General features: G+C 46.2%; 1 protein-coding gene across 19 annotated transcripts in view; it reads left to right on the forward strand.

Annotated features, from left to right (window-relative positions):
• Window positions 1–20,984, forward strand: part of LOC137547218 (uncharacterized) — a 742,288-nt gene that overhangs the window by 532,881 nt on the left and 188,423 nt on the right. For 14 of the 19 annotated variants that reach the window (XM_068270547.1, XM_068270550.1, XM_068270548.1 and 11 more), the window contains 2 exons: window positions 2,209–2,290; window positions 9,027–9,108. In XM_068270547.1, coding sequence (XP_068126648.1) covers window positions 2,209–2,290; window positions 9,027–9,108 — 164 coding nt within the window. Of the gene's footprint in view, window positions 1–2,208; window positions 2,291–4,345; window positions 4,485–9,026; window positions 9,109–11,161; window positions 11,301–20,984 lie in introns of those variants that run through there. The other 5 variants (XR_011026524.1, XM_068270558.1, XM_068270553.1 and 2 more) reach the window with 4 other exon arrangements.

Raw genomic sequence — 20,984 nt, forward strand, 5'->3', positions numbered from 1 at the left:
ATTGGCGCTGTCGGAAATAATCAGTTTGACTGTCAATCTGATGGAAAAATGGATTGTGTGTACTGGGCATTGTGTTTTCTAGTACACATGTAAATGATCCAATATACCTCCTGTCTACATCTGTTTAATAAACATCTATAACAAGAGGTATATGGAGGCTGCCATACGTGAACCTGAACTTTTGCACAGAACAGAAGGAAGACATAGAGAAATGTACCCTGTATGTATTTAGAGAGTTTCATTCCCCCTCATTTGTGACTAATCACAAGTTGTAATTTGATCTCTCCCTGTGTCACATGACTGCCACGGCAGAGATGGCAGATAAGCTCATTTGAAAGCACAGGCTGTAAACAATATGTCTGCTTACATGAATTAGAAAGTAGAAACAGTGCAGATTTATTATAAGATTTGTATCAGCTGTAACAAAGACTTTTTTTGCTTAAAGGTTATTATGCTGTTGCGTATCTTTTAGAGCAGAGATGACGTTATGAGTTCAGGTCCGCTTTAAATGTTGCCTGGCTGCCCTGCTTGATCCTCTGTCTCTCGGGCTAGGAACACACATAGCAGAAGCGCTAGCGTTGCAGAGAACGCAGCGTTTTTGGCGCTAATGGAAGTCAATGGGCCGCATCAAAAAACGCATATAAAAAACTCATATGCGTTTTCAAACATGCGTTTGTAAACACGCTGGTTTTGTTGCATAATTATCAAAAACGCACATAATGAACATCAATGGTAACGCAATGGTATGCGTTTTTCATGTGTTTTATATGCATTTCTTTTTATTATTTTCTGATGTGTTTGCGCTTCCTGTTGTCTTCCTAGTGATTTGCATAAAACGCAATCGAAAAACGCATACAAAACGCATACAAAACGCATATGCGAACCGCAAACGCATAAAAATGCCCGTAAAATGCTAGAAAAATGCATATGCGGAAAAAAACGCAACACACCATGTCTGTGCAGCACCTGTGGTCCCCAGCGATAGCGGTCACACGGCCTCCAAGTGGACAAACTGCACATGTGCAGCGTAGTATGTCCAAGTCAGAGGGTGCTGACCACACTGACCAGGACTAATAACAGCGGGAGTGATAGGGAAGCAGAGGCAGATGTCGGGCAGCGGGAGGTGCAGTAAGCCTATGCACACCTCCCCACACAACACACAGGACGTCACTTTGTGGATTTGTTTAGGACTCAGGTATCCTTTAAGTCTGGTACACACTTTTAGGGCTTGTTCACACTGCAGGCGTTTTTGTTATTTTTTTAAGCGCGGGCGATTTTTCAAAATCGTCCTGAAAGCGCTTACACAATGATTCTGTATGGTAGTTCACATATGAGCGGCTTGTTTGCGTTTCACTTTGTAAAGTTGTGTTTGATTGATTGATTGCGTTTGCGTTTTTAAGAATAAACACGTTGTATTTATTCTTTTCCGGATCAAAGAGTCCACTTCCTGACCTGCGTCAGGGAGTGAAATGCCAAAACGCTTGGGAGAAACGCGTTGGATACCGCTAACCACGAAAACGAATCGCCCACCCAAGCGTCGGGAATTGGAAAAAAAAGCCTCAAAAAAGCCCACCGCGGATGGACACGCGAGCGGAATGCAATGTGAACAAAGACTTAGGGCTCAAACCCATTAGCAGCCTTTTCAAAGCGCTTGTGACTTGAAAAGCTCTTGTTAATGTAATGCTATCTTACTGCTAGTGGTTTCCAGGCCTCCGTTATCATTGGCCAATCACTGACCAATTTTACCACCTTTATGTAGTCCATAAGACCCCATTCATACTTGCGTTTTCAACCGGCGTTTTGCAGGACTGATTTTTTCCACGATTTCACGCAGAAAAATCACTGAACACTGCTGCGATTTTGATGCGATCACGTTTAGCGCGTCTATAGCACTGAAACGCAATCGCCGGGAAATCGACTGAAAATGGTGCAGGCGATGCGTTTGCGTTTTTGCCCGTTTTTGGGTGATTTGCGGCGATTAGCGCAAATCGCCCAAGTAAGAACGGGCCCATAGGGTTTCATTTTCGTTATCGCTTTTAAAAAGCGTTTGAGCGTTTTGCCGAAATCGCAGGCAAAACGCTTTAGTGTGAATGGGGCCTAAATGTATTTTTTGTGGTGCTGATCGTATATAAACAATAGAATACAATCATATTAACAACTCATTCATGAAAAAAATTGACATATGCCATTCACTCTTCAATCCCTTAGGTTTTCCAGCATACGTGTTGGAGATCGGGGGACGCAGCGGACGAGACCAGGAGCAGCAGGACGGTGGTGGCAGCTGGAGCAGGTGAGATTACAATGCATAGGGACTGGGGGGGGGGGGGGGGCACATTTACATTTGGGGGGACAGCAGCCAGGTGGTGAAGGGCAGCGTTACAAGGCCAATTCCCCAGAGATTTCATGGTGAAATTGATTGGGAATTGGCCTGCAGTGTATGGGCAGCCGACAGATCTTTTTCCGAGTAGATTCGATCAGAGAGGGATCTGTCCCTTCGTCAATCTGCCCAAACATTGCTAGATGTATGGGCACCTTAAAGGATACTTTATGGCTAACTTCAATTCAAAAAGGAAGCTTAATGTGTGCATTGGGAGCTGTGCTGATCCTTACCGGACCTCCCGTACTCTGGTGTCTCCCTCCGCTCTCCGGTAATAATCCAAATTCTCCTCTTCCTGTTCGGCGCGGTCATTGACCTCTGACCCGGACATCCTGCGCTGTGCATGCGCAGTATATCCGCCAGGGCGCTTTGTGACCACACTCCACATTGACGCCATATGATGTAAGCGCGTTCAAGTGGTCGCAAGACACCCTAGTGCATATACTGAGCATGCACAGCACCGTATGTCCCGGTCGGAGGTCACCGACCACGCCGATGAGGAAGAGGAGGAATTGGATTATTACCGGAGAACAGAGGGAGGCGCCGAGGCATGGGAGGTACGGTAAGGATCCGCCCCGCTCCCCATACACACATTAGCGGTCCTTTTTGAATTGAAGTTAGCCCTAAAGTATCCTTTAAGGTGCCCATACATCTAGCAATGTTTGGGCAGATTGACTAAGAGTTATATGTAGGCTGCCCTATTTATTTCCTTTTAAGTAATACTAGTTGCCTGGCAGTCCTTCTACTCCTCTGCCTCTAATACTTTTAGCCATAGACCCTGAACAAGCATAGGCAGATCAGGTGTTCCTGACATCTGTCAGATCTGACAAGATTAACTACATGCTTGTTTCTGGTGTGATTCAGACACTACTGCAGCCAAATAGATCAGCAGGGCTGCCAGGCAACTGGTATTGTTTAAAAGGTAATTAATATGGCAGCCTCCATAGTCTTCTCACTTCAGTTGTCCTTTAAGTTAGCACTAAGGTATCCTTTAACTGTTTAATCTATCCCTTTCTATGATAGGAGCCTACTCAGTAGCTTGTAAGGTAAAAGTCTTCAGACTGCCTCTGTGCAGATCTAAGACATGTCTGGACACATTAGGCCTCTTGCACACTGCAAGCGATTCCGATTCAGATTCCGCTTTTTAATCAGTTTTTACATCCGATTCAGATTCCTATTTGCAGTGTGCAGGGAGCAAACTGCTAATCGGAATCGGATGTAAAAACTGATTAAAAAGCGGAATCTGAATCGGAATCGCTTGCAGTGTGCAAGAGCCCTCAGTGTTTCTTCTATTCTGGACATCATTAATATGCTCCCTTGCTCTATCTTTTAAATGACAGCTAGTCCATCCTACATATTGAATTTTGCATTATGTGCATGTAATGACGTACAGTATCTCACAGAAGTGAGTACACCCCTCACAGTTTTGAAAATATTTTATTATTTCTCTTCACGGGACAACACTGAAGCTATGAAAATGTGGTACAATGTGAAGTTAACAGTGTAAATATGTTGTCCCATTAAAATATCTCAACACACAACCATTAACGGAGCACTGTAATGAGAATAATATGGAGGCTGCCATATTTATTTTCTCTTAAACAATACCAGTTGCCTGGCTATCCTTCTGATCTATTTGGCTGCAATAGTGTCTGAATCACACCAGAAACAAGCATGCAGCTAATCCAGTCAGATCTGACAACAATGTCAGAAACACCTGAACTGCTGCATGCTACTTCAGGGTCTAGGGCTAAAAGTATTAGAGGCAGATGATCAGTAGGATAGCCAGGCAGCTGGAAATGCATATAAGGAAATAAATATGGAAGCCTCCATATTCCTCTCCCTTCAGTTGTCCTTTAATGTGTAGACAGCTGGCAACAAATATGAGCACCACCCCCCCCTAAGTGAAGAATGTCAAAATATCTGCCCAAAGCGACAGTATTTTGTGTGCCCATCATTATTTTCTAGCACATCACCAAAAACGTCTGCGTCGTCCATTGACTTCCATGTATTTCGCCACCGCTGGGTTGCAGCAGAAGTCTGAGGGTAGTGCGCTGTTGACTTTGCATCGAGTTTGCGGCTGATCGGGAACTTCCGACGCGACGCAGTAAGTGTATTAGGTCACATAGACTTTCATTGCTGTTGTGTTACCCTGTGTGCACAAAGTCAGGAATCCGAGGAGGAACCGCACACCACTGTGGAGGTGCTGGACCTGAGTAACAGTCAATGATAAATCCAGAAGGTCCGCACACTCATATGTAGACCAAGTAACCCATTCTGTGTGTTTACCTTGACAAAGGGGACCCCTCGGGGGCCCGAAACGAATCGTTGGTTATGGAAGGGAATTGTGTCACGTTTTTTGAATAAAACAGCAGACTTGGTCTACATATGAGTGTGCGGACCTTCTGGATTTATCTGTGTGCACAAAGGGTAACACAATGCAAAGATAATGGACAAGCATACAAGGGCCCTTAGTAGCACCCTGTACATTTATCTCTGGTCAGCAGCTGCCAATGTGTGGTGCCCATACACAGTACAATAACAAACATTCCCATCTATTTGATCTAAACGATCGAAACAAATGAAAATCAAAAAATAATCTTTTTCTTTTTGGATCAAGAAAAACTAACTATTATCCCATCTTATTCAATAAAAATTTGATTGTGTTGGAAAAACCTTTATATTCGATCCAACAGAATAATCGAACAAAATTATCGAATTGAAAAAAGACAAAAAAATGGTACCATGTATGGGCACTTTAACAAGAAGCAAGCCAGGTGCAGAAAATCAGTGGCTATGGTATTGTGTCATTACAGTTTTAAAGAGATTCTGTATCGAAAAAAGGGCCCCTGGGGGTACTTACCTCGGGAGAGAGAAGCCTCTGGATCTGATTGAGGCTCCTCCCATCCTCCTCTGCACCATGGTGGTCTCGCTGGGCCCCTCTGAAGCCACAGTGGACACTTTGTCAGGCTGTTGTGCGGTCGCACCTGCAATATTTACCTTCTCCGTCTCCAGCAGGCGCACTAGCGGCTCTTGGCTCAGATCAGGCGGAAATAGCTGATCCCAGTCGGGTCCGCTCTACTGTGCAGGAGCAGGTGACTTGCGCCTGTGCAGTAGAATGGACCTGAATGGGATCGGCTATTTCCGCCTGATCCCGAGCAGAGAGTGGCTACTGCACCTGCGCTGGAGCCAGGAAGGTAATATTTACATGGCCGCCGTGCGGAGTGGCCCAGCAAGACCACCGTGGGAAGGAGAAGGACGTGGGAAGCCTCAATCGGATCCAGAGGCTTCCCCCTTCCGAGGTAAGTACCCCCCAGGAGCCCTTTTTTTTCGATACAGGTTTTCTTTAAGTGACAGGGCTGTGTATATTGCATGGAGCAGGGCCAGATACTTGGAAAGGTAACGCAGGTCAGGGCTTCAGGTAGCTACTGCCCAAGGGGGCTAAAAGAGGCTGCATATGAAAGAGGGGCTGCAAGTGAGGAGCAACATATTGGAAAGAGTAGCTGCAGCTCAAAGGAACCATACATGACAGAGAGGCTGCTGCACATGGATGAGGGGGCTGCACATAAAATGGGAGAGAGCTGCTTTACAACGAATGGAAGTCGCAGGAAAGTTGGTCCAGGGACTGTCATCTTTATCCCATTTTGAAACTTACAAGCTGCTAGGCCAGGCATGGGCAAACTCGGCCCTCCAGCTGTTATGGAACTACAAGTCCCACAATGCATTTCCCTTTATGAGTCATGGCTGTGGCTGTCAGACTCCTGCAATGCATTGTGGGACTTGTAGTTTCTTAACAGCTGGAAGGCCAAGTTTGCCCATGCCTGTGCTAGGCACTGGGCTGAATACAGTCCTGTTTTCTGAAGCACTTAAACAGCCAAGAAACAGTGAGAGACAGCTTGAGATAAGGTTTTACTGCAGGAAAATTCAAGGGGTCATTATATCTGCTTTTTTTTATGGCTTAAAAAAGTGTGATTTTAAAGCTGGAACTGTGACAGTATGATGCAATGTTATAAAAAAAGCTATATAATTGAAAATAAAAATAAGCTACTGTTATTAGAAGCTATTGCTACTAATGTTCTATTTATTATCCGTACTACACATACAATTCATTATATCATACGTTTTTTTTTCTCACTTCACGTTGTTTCAAGTGTAAAACAATAGCCAGGCATAGGTGCTCCCAGTATATCCAGGCATAGGTGCTCCCAGTATATCCAGCCATAGGTGCTCCCAGTATAGCCAGGCATAGGTGCTCCCAGTATATCCAGGCATAGGTGCTCCCATTAAAGCCAGGCATAGGTACTCCCAGTATAGCCAGACATAGGTGCTCCCAGTATAGCCAGGCATAGGTGCTCCCAGTATAGCCAGGCATAGGTGCTCCCAGTATAGCCAGGCATAGGTGCTCCCAGTATAGCCAGGCATAGGTGCTCCCAGTATAGCCAGGCATAAGTACTCCCAATATAGCCAGGCATAGGTGCTGCCAGTATATCCAGGCATAGGTGCTCCCATTAAAGCCAGGCATAGGTACTCCCAGTATAGCCAGGCATAGGTGCTCCCAGTATAGCCAGGCATAGGTGCTCCCAGTATAGCCAGGCATAGGTGCTCCCAGTATAGCCAGGCATAGGTGCTGCCAGTATAGCCAGGCATAGGTGCTGCCAGTATAGCCAGGCATAGGTGCTGCCAGTATAGCCAGGCATAGGTGCTCCCAGTATAGCCAGGCATAGGTGCTCCCAGTATAGCCAGGCATAGGTGCTCCCAGTATAGCCAGGCATAGGTGCTCCCAGTATAGCCAGGCATAGGTGCTCCCAGTATAGACAGGCATAGGTGCTGCCAGTATAGCCAGGCATAGGTGCTGCCAGTATAGCCAGGCATAGGTGTTGCCAGTATAGCCAGGCATAGGTGCTCCCAGTATAGCCAGGCATAGGTGCTCCCAGTATAGCCAGGCATACGTGCTCCCAGTATAGCCAGGCATAGGTGCTCCCAGTATAGCCAGGCATAGGTGCTCCCAGTATAGCCAGGCATAAGTACTCCCAGTATTGCCAGGCATAGGTGCTCCCAGTATATCCAGGCATAGGTGCTCCCATTAAAGCCAGGCATAGGTACTCCCAGTATAGCCAGGCATAGGTGCTCCCAGTATAGCCAGGCATAGGTGCTCCCAGTATAGCCAGGCATAGGTGCTCCCAGTATAGCCAGGCATTGGTGCTGCCAGTATAGCCAGGCATAGGTGCTCCCAGTATAGCCAGGCATAGGTGCTGCCAGTATAGCCAGGCATAGGTGCTGCCAGTATAGCCAGGCATAGGTGCTCCCAGTATAGCCAGGCATAGGCACTCCCAGTATAGCCAGGCATAGGTGCTCCCAGTATAGCCAGGCATAGGTGCTCCCAGTATAGCCAGGCATAGGTGCTGCCAGTATAGCCAGGCATAGGTGCTGCCAGTATAGCCAGGCTTAGGTGCTCCCAGTATAGCCAGGCATAGGTGCTCCCAGTATAGCCAGGCATAGGTGCTGCCAGTATAGCCAGGCATAGGTGCTGCCAGTATAGCCAGGCATAGGTGCTGCCAGTATAGCCAGGCATATGTGCTCCCTTTGAAGACACGAAGTAAGTAGATGTCAGTATTAGGTAGCTAGATATGCACCTATCTTGTATCTAAAAGTCCTGTGAGTTCCCCAGATAGCAATATATTATACTGTATTAGGTAGCCAGAAGTCCCCCCAAATAATATAAGGTAGTCAGAGGTACCCCAAATAGTAATGAGTAGCCAGAGGTTTCCCCAAAATAGTATTAGGTAGCCAATGGTGCCCCCAAATAGTAGTAGCTAGCCATATGTGCCACCGAGGTATTAGGTAGCAGGAGGTGCCACCTGGTTTTAGGTAGCTAGAGCCCCTCCGGCTGTGGGTCCCCGCTAATCTTCTTGACAGGCACATGCTCTATGCTGCATACCTCTGGCTCTAAATGTAAGTCATGTGATCGGGAGCTGGAGGTATGGAAGCACAGAGCGTGCAACTGCCAGGAAGTACAGAAGAGACCTGACATAGCACTAGAGCAGTGTAATATTGCACTGCTCCCCTATCCTTCTATGTGGGTTTCAAAGCGCTTGTGACTTGAAAAGCTCTTGTTAATGTAATGCTATCTTACTGCTAGTGGTTTCCAGGCCTCCGTTATCATTGGCCAATCACTGACCAATTTTACCACCTTTATGTAGTCCATAAGACCCCATTCATACTTGCGTTTTCAACCGGCGTTTTGCAGGACTGATTTTTTCCACGATTTCACGCAGAAAAATCACTGAACACTGCTGCGATTTTGATGCGATCACGTTTAGCGCGTCTATAGCACTGAAACGCAATCGCCGGGAAATCGACTGAAAATGGTGCAGGCGATGCGTTTGCGTTTTTGCCCGTTTTTGGGTGATTTGCGGCGATTAGCGCAAATCGCCCAAGTAAGAACGGGCCCATAGGGTTTCATTTTCGTTATCGCTTTTAAAAAGCGTTTGAGCGTTTTGCCGAAATCGCAGGCAAAACGCTTTAGTGTGAATGGGGCCTAAATGTATTTTTTGTGGTGCTGATCGTATATAAACAATAGAATACAATCATATTAACAACTCATTCATGAAAAAAATTGACATATGCCATTCACTCTTCAATCCCTTAGGTTTTCCAGCATACGTGTTGGAGATCGGGGGACGCAGCGGACGAGACCAGGAGCAGCAGGACGGTGGTGGCAGCTGGAGCAGGTGAGATTACAATGCATAGGGACTGGGGGGGGGGGGGGCACATTTACATTTGGGGGGACAGCAGCCAGGTGGTGAAGGGCAGCGTTACAAGGCCAATTCCCCAGAGATTTCATGGTGAAATTGATTGGGAATTGGCCTGCAGTGTATGGGCAGCCGACAGATCTTTTTCCGAGTAGATTCGATCAGAGAGGGATCTGTCCCTTCGTCAATCTGCCCAAACATTGCTAGATGTATGGGCACCTTAAAGGATACTTTATGGCTAACTTCAATTCAAAAAGGAAGCTTAATGTGTGCATTGGGAGCTGTGCTGATCCTTACCGGACCTCCCGTACTCTGGTGTCTCCCTCCGCTCTCCGGTAATAATCCAAATTCTCCTCTTCCTGTTCGGCGCGGTCATTGACCTCTGACCCGGACATCCTGCGCTGTGCATGCGCAGTATATCCGCCAGGGCGCTTTGTGACCACACTCCACATTGACGCCATATGATGTAAGCGCGTTCAAGTGGTCGCAAGACACCCTAGTGCATATACTGAGCATGCACAGCACCGTATGTCCCGGTCGGAGGTCACCGACCACGCCGATGAGGAAGAGGAGGAATTGGATTATTACCGGAGAACAGAGGGAGGCGCCGAGGCATGGGAGGTACGGTAAGGATCCGCCCCGCTCCCCATACACACATTAGCGGTCCTTTTTGAATTGAAGTTAGCCCTAAAGTATCCTTTAAGGTGCCCATACATCTAGCAATGTTTGGGCAGATTGACTAAGAGTTATATGTAGGCTGCCCTATTTATTTCCTTTTAAGTAATACTAGTTGCCTGGCAGTCCTTCTACTCCTCTGCCTCTAATACTTTTAGCCATAGACCCTGAACAAGCATAGGCAGATCAGGTGTTCCTGACATCTGTCAGATCTGACAAGATTAACTACATGCTTGTTTCTGGTGTGATTCAGACACTACTGCAGCCAAATAGATCAGCAGGGCTGCCAGGCAACTGGTATTGTTTAAAAGGTAATTAATATGGCAGCCTCCATAGTCTTCTCACTTCAGTTGTCCTTTAAGTTAGCACTAAGGTATCCTTTAACTGTTTAATCTATCCCTTTCTATGATAGGAGCCTACTCAGTAGCTTGTAAGGTAAAAGTCTTCAGACTGCCTCTGTGCAGATCTAAGACATGTCTGGACACATTAGGCCTCTTGCACACTGCAAGCGATTCCGATTCAGATTCCGCTTTTTAATCAGTTTTTACATCCGATTCAGATTCCTATTTGCAGTGTGCAGGGAGCAAACTGCTAATCGGAATCGGATGTAAAAACTGATTAAAAAGCGGAATCTGAATCGGAATCGCTTGCAGTGTGCAAGAGCCCTCAGTGTTTCTTCTATTCTGGACATCATTAATATGCTCCCTTGCTCTATCTTTTAAATGACAGCTAGTCCATCCTACATATTGAATTTTGCATTATGTGCATGTAATGACGTACAGTATCTCACAGAAGTGAGTACACCCCTCACAGTTTTGAAAATATTTTATTATTTCTCTTCACGGGACAACACTGAAGCTATGAAAATGTGGTACAATGTGAAGTTAACAGTGTAAATATGTTGTCCCATTAAAATATCTCAACACACAACCATTAACGGAGCACTGTAATGAGAATAATATGGAGGCTGCCATATTTATTTTCTCTTAAACAATACCAGTTGCCTGGCTATCCTTCTGATCTATTTGGCTGCAATAGTGTCTGAATCACACCAGAAACAAGCATGCAGCTAATCCAGTCAGATCTGACAACAATGTCAGAAACACCTGAACTGCTGCATGCTACTTCAGGGTCTAGGGCTAAAAGTATTAGAGGCAGATGATCAGTAGGATAGCCAGGCAGCTGGAAATGCATATAAGGAAATAAATATGGAAGCCTCCATATTCCTCTCCCTTCAGTTGTCCTTTAATGTGTAGACAGCTGGCAACAAATATGAGCACCACCCCCCCCTAAGTGAAGAATGTCAAAATATCTGCCCAAAGCGACAGTATTTTGTGTGCCCATCATTATTTTCTAGCACATCACCAAAAACGTCTGCGTCGTCCATTGACTTCCATGTATTTCGCCACCGCTGGGTTGCAGCAGAAGTCTGAGGGTAGTGCGCTGTTGACTTTGCATCGAGTTTGCGGCTGATCGGGAACTTCCGACGCGACGCAGTAAGTGTATTAGGTCACATAGACTTTCATTGCTGTTGTGTTACCCTGTGTGCACAAAGTCAGGAATCCGAGGAGGAACCGCACACCACTGTGGAGGTGCTGGACCTGAGTAACAGTCAATGATAAATCCAGAAGGTCCGCACACTCATATGTAGACCAAGTAACCCATTCTGTGTGTTTACCTTGACAAAGGGGACCCCTCGGGGGCCCGAAACGAATCGTTGGTTATGGAAGGGAATTGTGTCACGTTTTTTGAATAAAACAGCAGACTTGGTCTACATATGAGTGTGCGGACCTTCTGGATTTATCTGTGTGCACAAAGGGTAACACAATGCAAAGATAATGGACAAGCATACAAGGGCCCTTAGTAGCACCCTGTACATTTATCTCTGGTCAGCAGCTGCCAATGTGTGGTGCCCATACACAGTACAATAACAAACATTCCCATCTATTTGATCTAAACGATCGAAACAAATGAAAATCAAAAAATAATCTTTTTCTTTTTGGATCAAGAAAAACTAACTATTATCCCATCTTATTCAATAAAAATTTGATTGTGTTGGAAAAACCTTTATATTCGATCCAACAGAATAATCGAACAAAATTATCGAATTGAAAAAAGACAAAAAAATGGTACCATGTATGGGCACTTTAACAAGAAGCAAGCCAGGTGCAGAAAATCAGTGGCTATGGTATTGTGTCATTACAGTTTTAAAGAGATTCTGTATCGAAAAAAGGGCCCCTGGGGGTACTTACCTCGGGAGAGAGAAGCCTCTGGATCTGATTGAGGCTCCTCCCATCCTCCTCTGCACCATGGTGGTCTCGCTGGGCCCCTCTGAAGCCACAGTGGACACTTTGTCAGGCTGTTGTGCGGTCGCACCTGCAATATTTACCTTCTCCGTCTCCAGCAGGCGCACTAGCGGCTCTTGGCTCAGATCAGGCGGAAATAGCTGATCCCAGTCGGGTCCGCTCTACTGTGCAGGAGCAGGTGACTTGCGCCTGTGCAGTAGAATGGACCTGAATGGGATCGGCTATTTCCGCCTGATCCCGAGCAGAGAGTGGCTACTGCACCTGCGCTGGAGCCAGGAAGGTAATATTTACATGGCCGCCGTGCGGAGTGGCCCAGCAAGACCACCGTGGGAAGGAGAAGGACGTGGGAAGCCTCAATCGGATCCAGAGGCTTCCCCCTTCCGAGGTAAGTACCCCCCAGGAGCCCTTTTTTTTCGATACAGGTTTTCTTTAAGTGACAGGGCTGTGTATATTGCATGGAGCAGGGCCAGATACTTGGAAAGGTAACGCAGGTCAGGGCTTCAGGTAGCTACTGCCCAAGGGGGCTGAAAGAGGCTGCATATGAAAGAGGGGCTGCAAGTGAGGAGCAACATATTGGAAAGAGTAGCTGCAGCTCAAAGGAACCATACATGACAGAGAGGCTGCTGCACATGGATGAGGGGGCTGCACATAAAATGGGAGAGAGCTGCTTTACAACGAATGGAAGTCGCAGGAAAGTTGGTCCAGGGACTGTCATCTTTATCCCATTTTGAAACTTACAAGCTGCTAGGCCAGGCATGGGCAAACTCGGCCCTCCAGCTGTTATGGAACTACAAGTCCCACAATGCATTTCCCTTTATGAGTCATGGCTGTGGCTGTCAGACTCCTGCAATGCATTGTGGGACTTGTAGTTTCTTAACAGCTGGAAGGCCAAGTTTGCCCATGCCTGTGCTAGGCACTGGGCTGAATACAGTCCTGTTTTCTGAAGCACTTAAACAGCCAAGAAACAGTGAGAGACAGCTTGAGATAAGGTTTTACTGCAGGAAAATTCAAGGGGTCATTATATCTGCTTTTTTTTATGGCTTAAAAAAGTGTGATTTTAAAGCTGGAACTGTGACAGTATGATGCAATGTTATAAAAAAAGCTATATAATTGAAAATAAAAATAAGCTACTGTTATTAGAAGCTATTGCTACTAATGTTCTATTTATTATCCGTACTACACATACAATTCATTATATCATACGTTTTTTTTTCTCACTTCACGTTGTTTCAAGTGTAAAACAATAGCCAGGCATAGGTGCTCCCAGTATATCCAGGCATAGGTGCTCCCAGTATATCCAGCCATAGGTGCTCCCAGTATAGCCAGGCATAGGTGCTCCCAGTATATCCAGGCATAGGTGCTCCCATTAAAGCCAGGCATAGGTACTCCCAGTATAGCCAGACATAGGTGCTCCCAGTATAGCCAGGCATAGGTGCTCCCAGTATAGCCAGGCATAGGTGCTCCCAGTATAGCCAGGCATAGGTGCTCCCAGTATAGCCAGGCATAGGTGCTCCCAGTATAGCCAGGCATAAGTACTCCCAATATAGCCAGGCATAGGTGCTGCCAGTATATCCAGGCATAGGTGCTCCCATTAAAGCCAGGCATAGGTACTCCCAGTATAGCCAGGCATAGGTGCTCCCAGTATAGCCAGGCATAGGTGCTCCCAGTATAGCCAGGCATAGGTGCTCCCAGTATAGCCAGGCATAGGTGCTGCCAGTATAGCCAGGCATAGGTGCTGCCAGTATAGCCAGGCATAGGTGCTGCCAGTATAGCCAGGCATAGGTGCTCCCAGTATAGCCAGGCATAGGTGCTCCCAGTATAGCCAGGCATAGGTGCTCCCAGTATAGCCAGGCATAGGTGCTCCCAGTATAGCCAGGCATAGGTGCTCCCAGTATAGACAGGCATAGGTGCTGCCAGTATAGCCAGGCATAGGTGCTGCCAGTATAGCCAGGCATAGGTGTTGCCAGTATAGCCAGGCATAGGTGCTCCCAGTATAGCCAGGCATAGGTGCTCCCAGTATAGCCAGGCATACGTGCTCCCAGTATAGCCAGGCATAGGTGCTCCCAGTATAGCCAGGCATAGGTGCTCCCAGTATAGCCAGGCATAAGTACTCCCAGTATTGCCAGGCATAGGTGCTCCCAGTATATCCAGGCATAGGTGCTCCCATTAAAGCCAGGCATAGGTACTCCCAGTATAGCCAGGCATAGGTGCTCCCAGTATAGCCAGGCATAGGTGCTCCCAGTATAGCCAGGCATAGGTGCTCCCAGTATAGCCAGGCATTGGTGCTGCCAGTATAGCCAGGCATAGGTGCTCCCAGTATAGCCAGGCATAGGTGCTGCCAGTATAGCCAGGCATAGGTGCTGCCAGTATAGCCAGGCATAGGTGCTCCCAGTATAGCCAGGCATAGGCACTCCCAGTATAGCCAGGCATAGGTGCTCCCAGTATAGCCAGGCATAGGTGCTCCCAGTATAGCCAGGCATAGGTGCTGCCAGTATAGCCAGGCATAGGTGCTGCCAGTATAGCCAGGCTTAGGTGCTCCCAGTATAGCCAGGCATAGGTGCTCCCAGTATAGCCAGGCATAGGTGCTGCCAGTATAGCCAGGCATAGGTGCTGCCAGTATAGCCAGGCATAGGTGCTGCCAGTATAGCCAGGCATATGTGCTCCCTTTGAAGACACGAAGTAAGTAGATGTCAGTATTAGGTAGCTAGATATGCACCTATCTTGTATCTAAAAGTCCTGTGAGTTCCCCAGATAGCAATATATTATACTGTATTAGGTAGCCAGAAGTCCCCCCAAATAATATAAGGTAGTCAGAGGTACCCCAAATAGTAATGAGTAGCCAGAGGTTTCCCCAAAATAGTATTAGGTAGCCAATGGTGCCCCCAAATAGTAGTAGCTAGCCATATGTGCCACCGAGGTATTAGGTAGCAGGAGGTGCCACCTGGTTTTAGGTAGCTAGAGCCCCTCCGGCTGTGGGTCCCCGCTAATCTTCTTGACAGGCACATGCTCTATGCTGCATACCTCTGGCTCTAAATGTAAGTCATGTGATCGGGAGCTGGAGGTATGGAAGCACAGAGCGTGCAACTGCCAGGAAGTACAGAAGAGACCTGACATAGCACTAGAGCAGTGTAATATTGCACTGCTCCCCTATCCTTCTATGTGGGTAGAGGGGGCCAGGTGGGAAAGGAGTGTAGGTGTGTGTATGTTTTACCAGTCACATGGGGAAGTTTGTATCCAAGAGGGGTCCCATAGGTTGTTGCTGCACCCGGGCCTACACTGCCAATGTACCAACCAGAAACACTGTCATCGTCTGGATGGGAATTCAATGTACTGTTGTTCTTTAACTGCTTACAATGATGCACATTTAGGCCTTAGACACACCGCTTCGATTAAAAAAAAAAATGCTCTCATTGACTTGCATATAAATTACAGTAAAAATCACAGCAAAATTGCCGTGACTGCAACTTTTCAAAATATCGCGACCGCCTTGATATTGCCACAATTTTAATGCAACTCAATAGGAGTGTTTTTAAAAAACACAGACGCAGCGCAAACGGCCAGCACAGCACTCTGCAGTGTGCCTGAGGCCGGTCACTCACCTCTCTGGGCTCCAGTACTACAAGCATTCCAATATAATCATAGATGTTTCTGCTGAAATAACTCTTACCACAGTCAGCCTGACTCTATTTGGTACATTGCCAGGGAGAGGGATACTTGTTATCTGCCCTCCCACATTCCTGCTCCTCACTGATTCGCTGAGGGCAGTTCAGTGTGACACGAAGCTGAGAAGGGAAAAACACCTCACCCCTCTGCAAAAGCTGCTGAAATAAGATCTATGTTGTGCTCACATGTGTTGACAAAGCAAGGTAGATATCACAGTTTATAGGAGCAAAAAAGAGTAAGGGAGGACATTAGGGTTGCCTTCAGAGTAAGTAAAGATGGAAACTGCCTGAAACAGTTCTCTCTTTATTTACGATACAGGTATATAATGAATTGAAATAAAATTGCTAACGGTACAACACTTATGTTATGTAAGTAGAACTAGTATTTACCTACTTATATATTTTCTTTTCCTGGTATAGTAAGGCTGTCCCTGCTGCTTTAATGAACTGAATCAAATACCACATGATTTCTTAACTGCTTGCCGACCGCGTCATGCCGATTGGCGTAGCAACCTTGGGGCTAATTTTGCAGGGGATCGCACGCGCTGATGCGTGCGCATCTCTGCTCGGTAGCTCAGCTCCGCCTTCAGTCTCCAGCGGTGATCGACGCTCGGGCGCTATTAAGCCTATCACAGCCGATCTCACTGATAGGCAGACAGGGGGAGGGAGAGGGAGAAAAACAATACAGAAATGTATTTAAAAATAAATCAGCAGCAAGAATCATGCCAGCTGGCGATTGCAATTCAGCATAAAACTATTTGCGGTAGTAGAAAATGAGGCTTCATCGTGATTGTAAATCAGTATGCATGTTTTGCAATACGTGCAAAACACCTACTGGCCAAACTCAATGATATGGTCCAAATGATCAGAGAATTTAATCTAATAGTGACGCCTGGAACTTGTATGTATATGTGCATAAGTAACGTCTATGGGTATGGTGAATAATGTGTAGTATCAATATTAGTATAAATTAACTATGTTTGATAACGGCGTCTTTTGGTCAAGTGAGGAATGGAATGGCTTTGTGGGGAGGAGGTGTAAATGACCTGATCATACTTTTAAATATCCTCCATCTTGTGATTCACTGTCCACCATTTTGTATGCCTCAGCTTGAATATGCTCCCTAACTGGTTGAAGCCCATAGTTGTGATGATAGAAACAATCGTTATGCTTATTATTGTCGGGAAATTATGAATAATGTGGAGTCATACACTTTGATCTGATGACCTACAGCGGGGAGAGATGACCGTCTGTTAGGCTACCTCGACTGCCCACCTCCTCTGAAGACCCCTCAGTGATTGAGGAGCTGGGTGGAGGACATCACCTCTTCCAGGGGTCCCACAGGTGCACCACTGCAGTTTGAGCACTGCTCTTAGAAGAGTCAATGCCATGTTGTGATTTCACCAGGATTACTCCGGAGCAGTCCTTGTGCTGTGGTGCACCTTTGGAAGCTGTAGTCATCAGAGTTATTGTTTTAGATAGATAAATGTATGTGTTTAATTTGAATGAAATCAAATAAACGTGTGTGAGCTTCTTGTTGCACTAAAGTGTGGAGATAATAGTGATTGTGGTAATTAATATATTACTATCAATAATAGTCAAGATAAATATATTGATAACGGCATAATTTATTCAGGGGGGGCTCAGTCTCCGCCTTCAGTCTCCCAGCGGCGATCGCCGCTTGGGGGCTGTTAGACGGCGGTTATTTACTCAGTACAGCGCTGAAGGGGGAGGGAGGGAGAAAAAAAATACAGAAATGTATTTAAAAATAAATAATACAAACATTGATAAAAAATAAACAACCATCTGGGGGGCGATCAGACCCCACCAACAGAGGAGGGGGGGGATCACTTGTGTACTGAGCTGTGCGGCCCTGCAGCGAGTCTCTAAAGCTGCAGTGGCCAATTCAGTGAAAAAATGGCCTGTTCTTAAGGGGGTTTTAACACTGCCGTCCTCAAGAGGTTAAAATACCAAGTGATTGACCAAGCTGTTACTGCATGTGTTAAATTATTACTGAATACTCAACAAGAATATTTTTTACCGATTGGTAAATTGTGCCACATGGAATGTTAACCGAACGGCAGCTATCAGATTCTGCTGCCGGCCGCTGGCCAATTAGAAGAGGCAGAGCGGGGGGGGGGGGGGAGGCGGTACAGTGGGAGTGGAGGACGCCACAACGTCATAGCTGGGGGTAGCACTGGGCACGATGTATCTACTTACGCACGCTGCCCGCCGCCCCCTGCGCCCGCCATTCAGCCACCCATTCTACACTCCAGCCAACGCGGCCGAAAGAGGGGAGACCAGGAGGAGCCCCAGACACCGCCGCTGGAACTGGAGGGAGGTAAGTGGCACCTACGTCTAACTACACTGTAGCTGGCTAACTATCCTGAAGCCACCCACACCTAACTACACTATACCTGTCTAACTATCCTGAAGCCACCCATACCTAACTACACTATACCTGGCTAACTATCCTGAAGCCACCCATACCTAACTACACTATACCTGTCTAACTATCCTGAAGCCACCCATACCTAACTACACTATACCTGTCTAACTATCCTGAAGCCACCCATACCTAACTACACTATACCTGGCTAACTATCCTGAAGCCACCCACACCGAACTACACTATACCTGGCTAACTATCCTGAAGCCACCCACACCGAACTACACAATACCTGGCTAACTATCCTGAAGCCACCCATACCTAACTACACTATACCTGGCTAACTATACTGAAGCCACCCACACCTAACTACACTATACCTGGCTAACTATCCTGAAGCCACCCACACCTAACTACACTATACCTGGCTAACTATACTGAAGCCACCCACACCTAACTACACTATACCTGGCTAACTATACTGAAGGTACCCACACCTAACTACACTACACCTGGCTAACTATACTGAAGCCACCCACACCTAACTACACTATACCTGGCTAACTATACTGAAGGTACCCACACCTAACTACACTATACCTGGCTAACTACCCTGAAGCCACCCACACCTAACTACACTATACCTGGCTAACTATACTGAAGGTACCCACACCTAACTACACTATACCTGGCTAACTATCCTGAAGCCACCCACACCTAACTACACTATACCTGGCTAACTATACTGAAGCCACCCACACCTAACTACACTATACCTGGCTAACTATACTGAAGCCACCCACACCTAACTACACTATACCTGGCTAACTATCCTGAAGCCACCCACACCTAACTACACTATACCTGGCTAACTATCCTGAAGCCACCCACACCTAACTACACTATAACTGGCTAACTATACTGAAGGTACCCACACCTAACTACACTATACCTGGCTAACTATACTGAAGGTACCCACACCTAGCTATACTATACCTGGCTAACTATCCGGAAGCCACCCACACCTAACTACACTATACCTGGCTAACTATACTGAAGCCACCCACACCTAACTACACTATACCTGGCTAACTATACTGAAGGTACCCACACCTAACTACACTATACCTGGCTAACTATCCTGAAGCCACCCACACCTAACTACACAATACCTGGCTAACTATCCTGAAGACACCCACACCTAACTACACTATACCTGGCTAACTATACTGAAGCCATCCATACCTAGCTACACTATACCTGGCTAACTATACTGAAGGTACCCACACCTAACTACATTATACCTGGCTAAGTATACTGAAGCTACCCACACCTAACTACACTATACATGGCTACCTATACTGAAGGCACCTACACCTAACTACACTATACCTGGTTACCTATACTGAAGGCCCCTACACCTAGCTATCTAATGAAAGGTACCTATTCCTAACTATACTATACTTGGCTACCTATATTGAAAGGCCGATATACCTAGCTATCTATACTTCAGGCACCTATACCTATCTACCTATACTGAAGGCACCTATACCTAGCTACCTAAATGTTGGTAGATCTCCTGGACTCGGCAAATTTTAAAGTAGTTCGCGAGCCGAAAAATTGTGGGCACCCCTGTGTTAAAGAGTACCTGTGAGGGAAAAAACCTTAATTTTCTTAGCATCATTACTTCTTCATGTAGACATATTTAAATTTGGAAACTGTTATGGAATGCCTTTACAATGATTTTGAGAAATTATGCAAGTTTTGCAATACGGCCGAGTAACTATTGGTCACATCTAATTATATGATCACAAAGGATATGATATACTGCACTTAAGGCCCTTTTACACTAGCAAGTGCGATCACAAGCGCAAGTGCGCTCCGTTTGCTATCGTGCAGGCTGCTTTTTCCATTCGCTGCAATTGCATCATATGGCCGCCAGGAACGAAGCGCGATCGCAGCGAGAATCATGCCAGCTGGCGATTGCAGTTCAGCATAAAACTATATGCGGTAGTAGAAAATGAGCCTTCATCGTGATTGTAAATCAGTATGCATATTTTGCAATACGTGCAAAACACCTACTGGCCAAACTCAATGATGTGGTCAAAATGATCAGAGAATTTAATCTAAGACTGACGCCTGAAACTTGTATGTATATGTGCATAAGTAACGTCTATGGGTATGGTGGATAATGTAATAGTGTCAATAATAGTATAAATTAACTATGTTTGATAAAGGCGTCTTTTGGTCAGGTGAGGAACGGAATGGCTTTGTGGGGAGGAGGTGTAAATGACCTAATCATACTTTTATATATCCTCCATCTTGTGATTCACTGTCCACCATTTTGTATGCCTCAGCTTGAATATGCTCTCTAACTGGTTGAAGCCCATAGTTGTGGTGATAGAAACAATCCTTATGCTTATTATTGTCGGGAAATTTTGAATAATGTGGAGTCATACACTTTGATTTGATGACCTACAGCGGGGAGAGATGACCGTCTGTTAGGCTACCTCGACTGCCCACCTCCTCTGAAGACCCCTCAGTGATTGAGGAGCTGGGTGGAGGACATCACCTCTTCCAGGGGTCCCACAGGTGCACCACTGCAGTTTGAGCACCGCTCTTAGAAGAGTCAATGCCATGTTGTGATTTCACCAGGATTACTCCGGAGCAGTCCTTGTGCTGTGGTGCACCTTTGGAAGCTGTAGTCATCAGAGTTATTGTTTTAGATAGATAAATGTATGTGTTTAGTTTGAATGAAATCAAATAAACGTGTGTGAGCTTCTTGTTGCACTAAAATGTGGAGATAATAGTAATTGTGGTAAT

Source organism: Hyperolius riggenbachi, chromosome 2 (assembly GCF_040937935.1).
Source record: "Hyperolius riggenbachi isolate aHypRig1 chromosome 2, aHypRig1.pri, whole genome shotgun sequence".
NCBI classification, from domain to species: Eukaryota; Metazoa; Chordata; class Amphibia; order Anura; family Hyperoliidae; genus Hyperolius; species Hyperolius riggenbachi.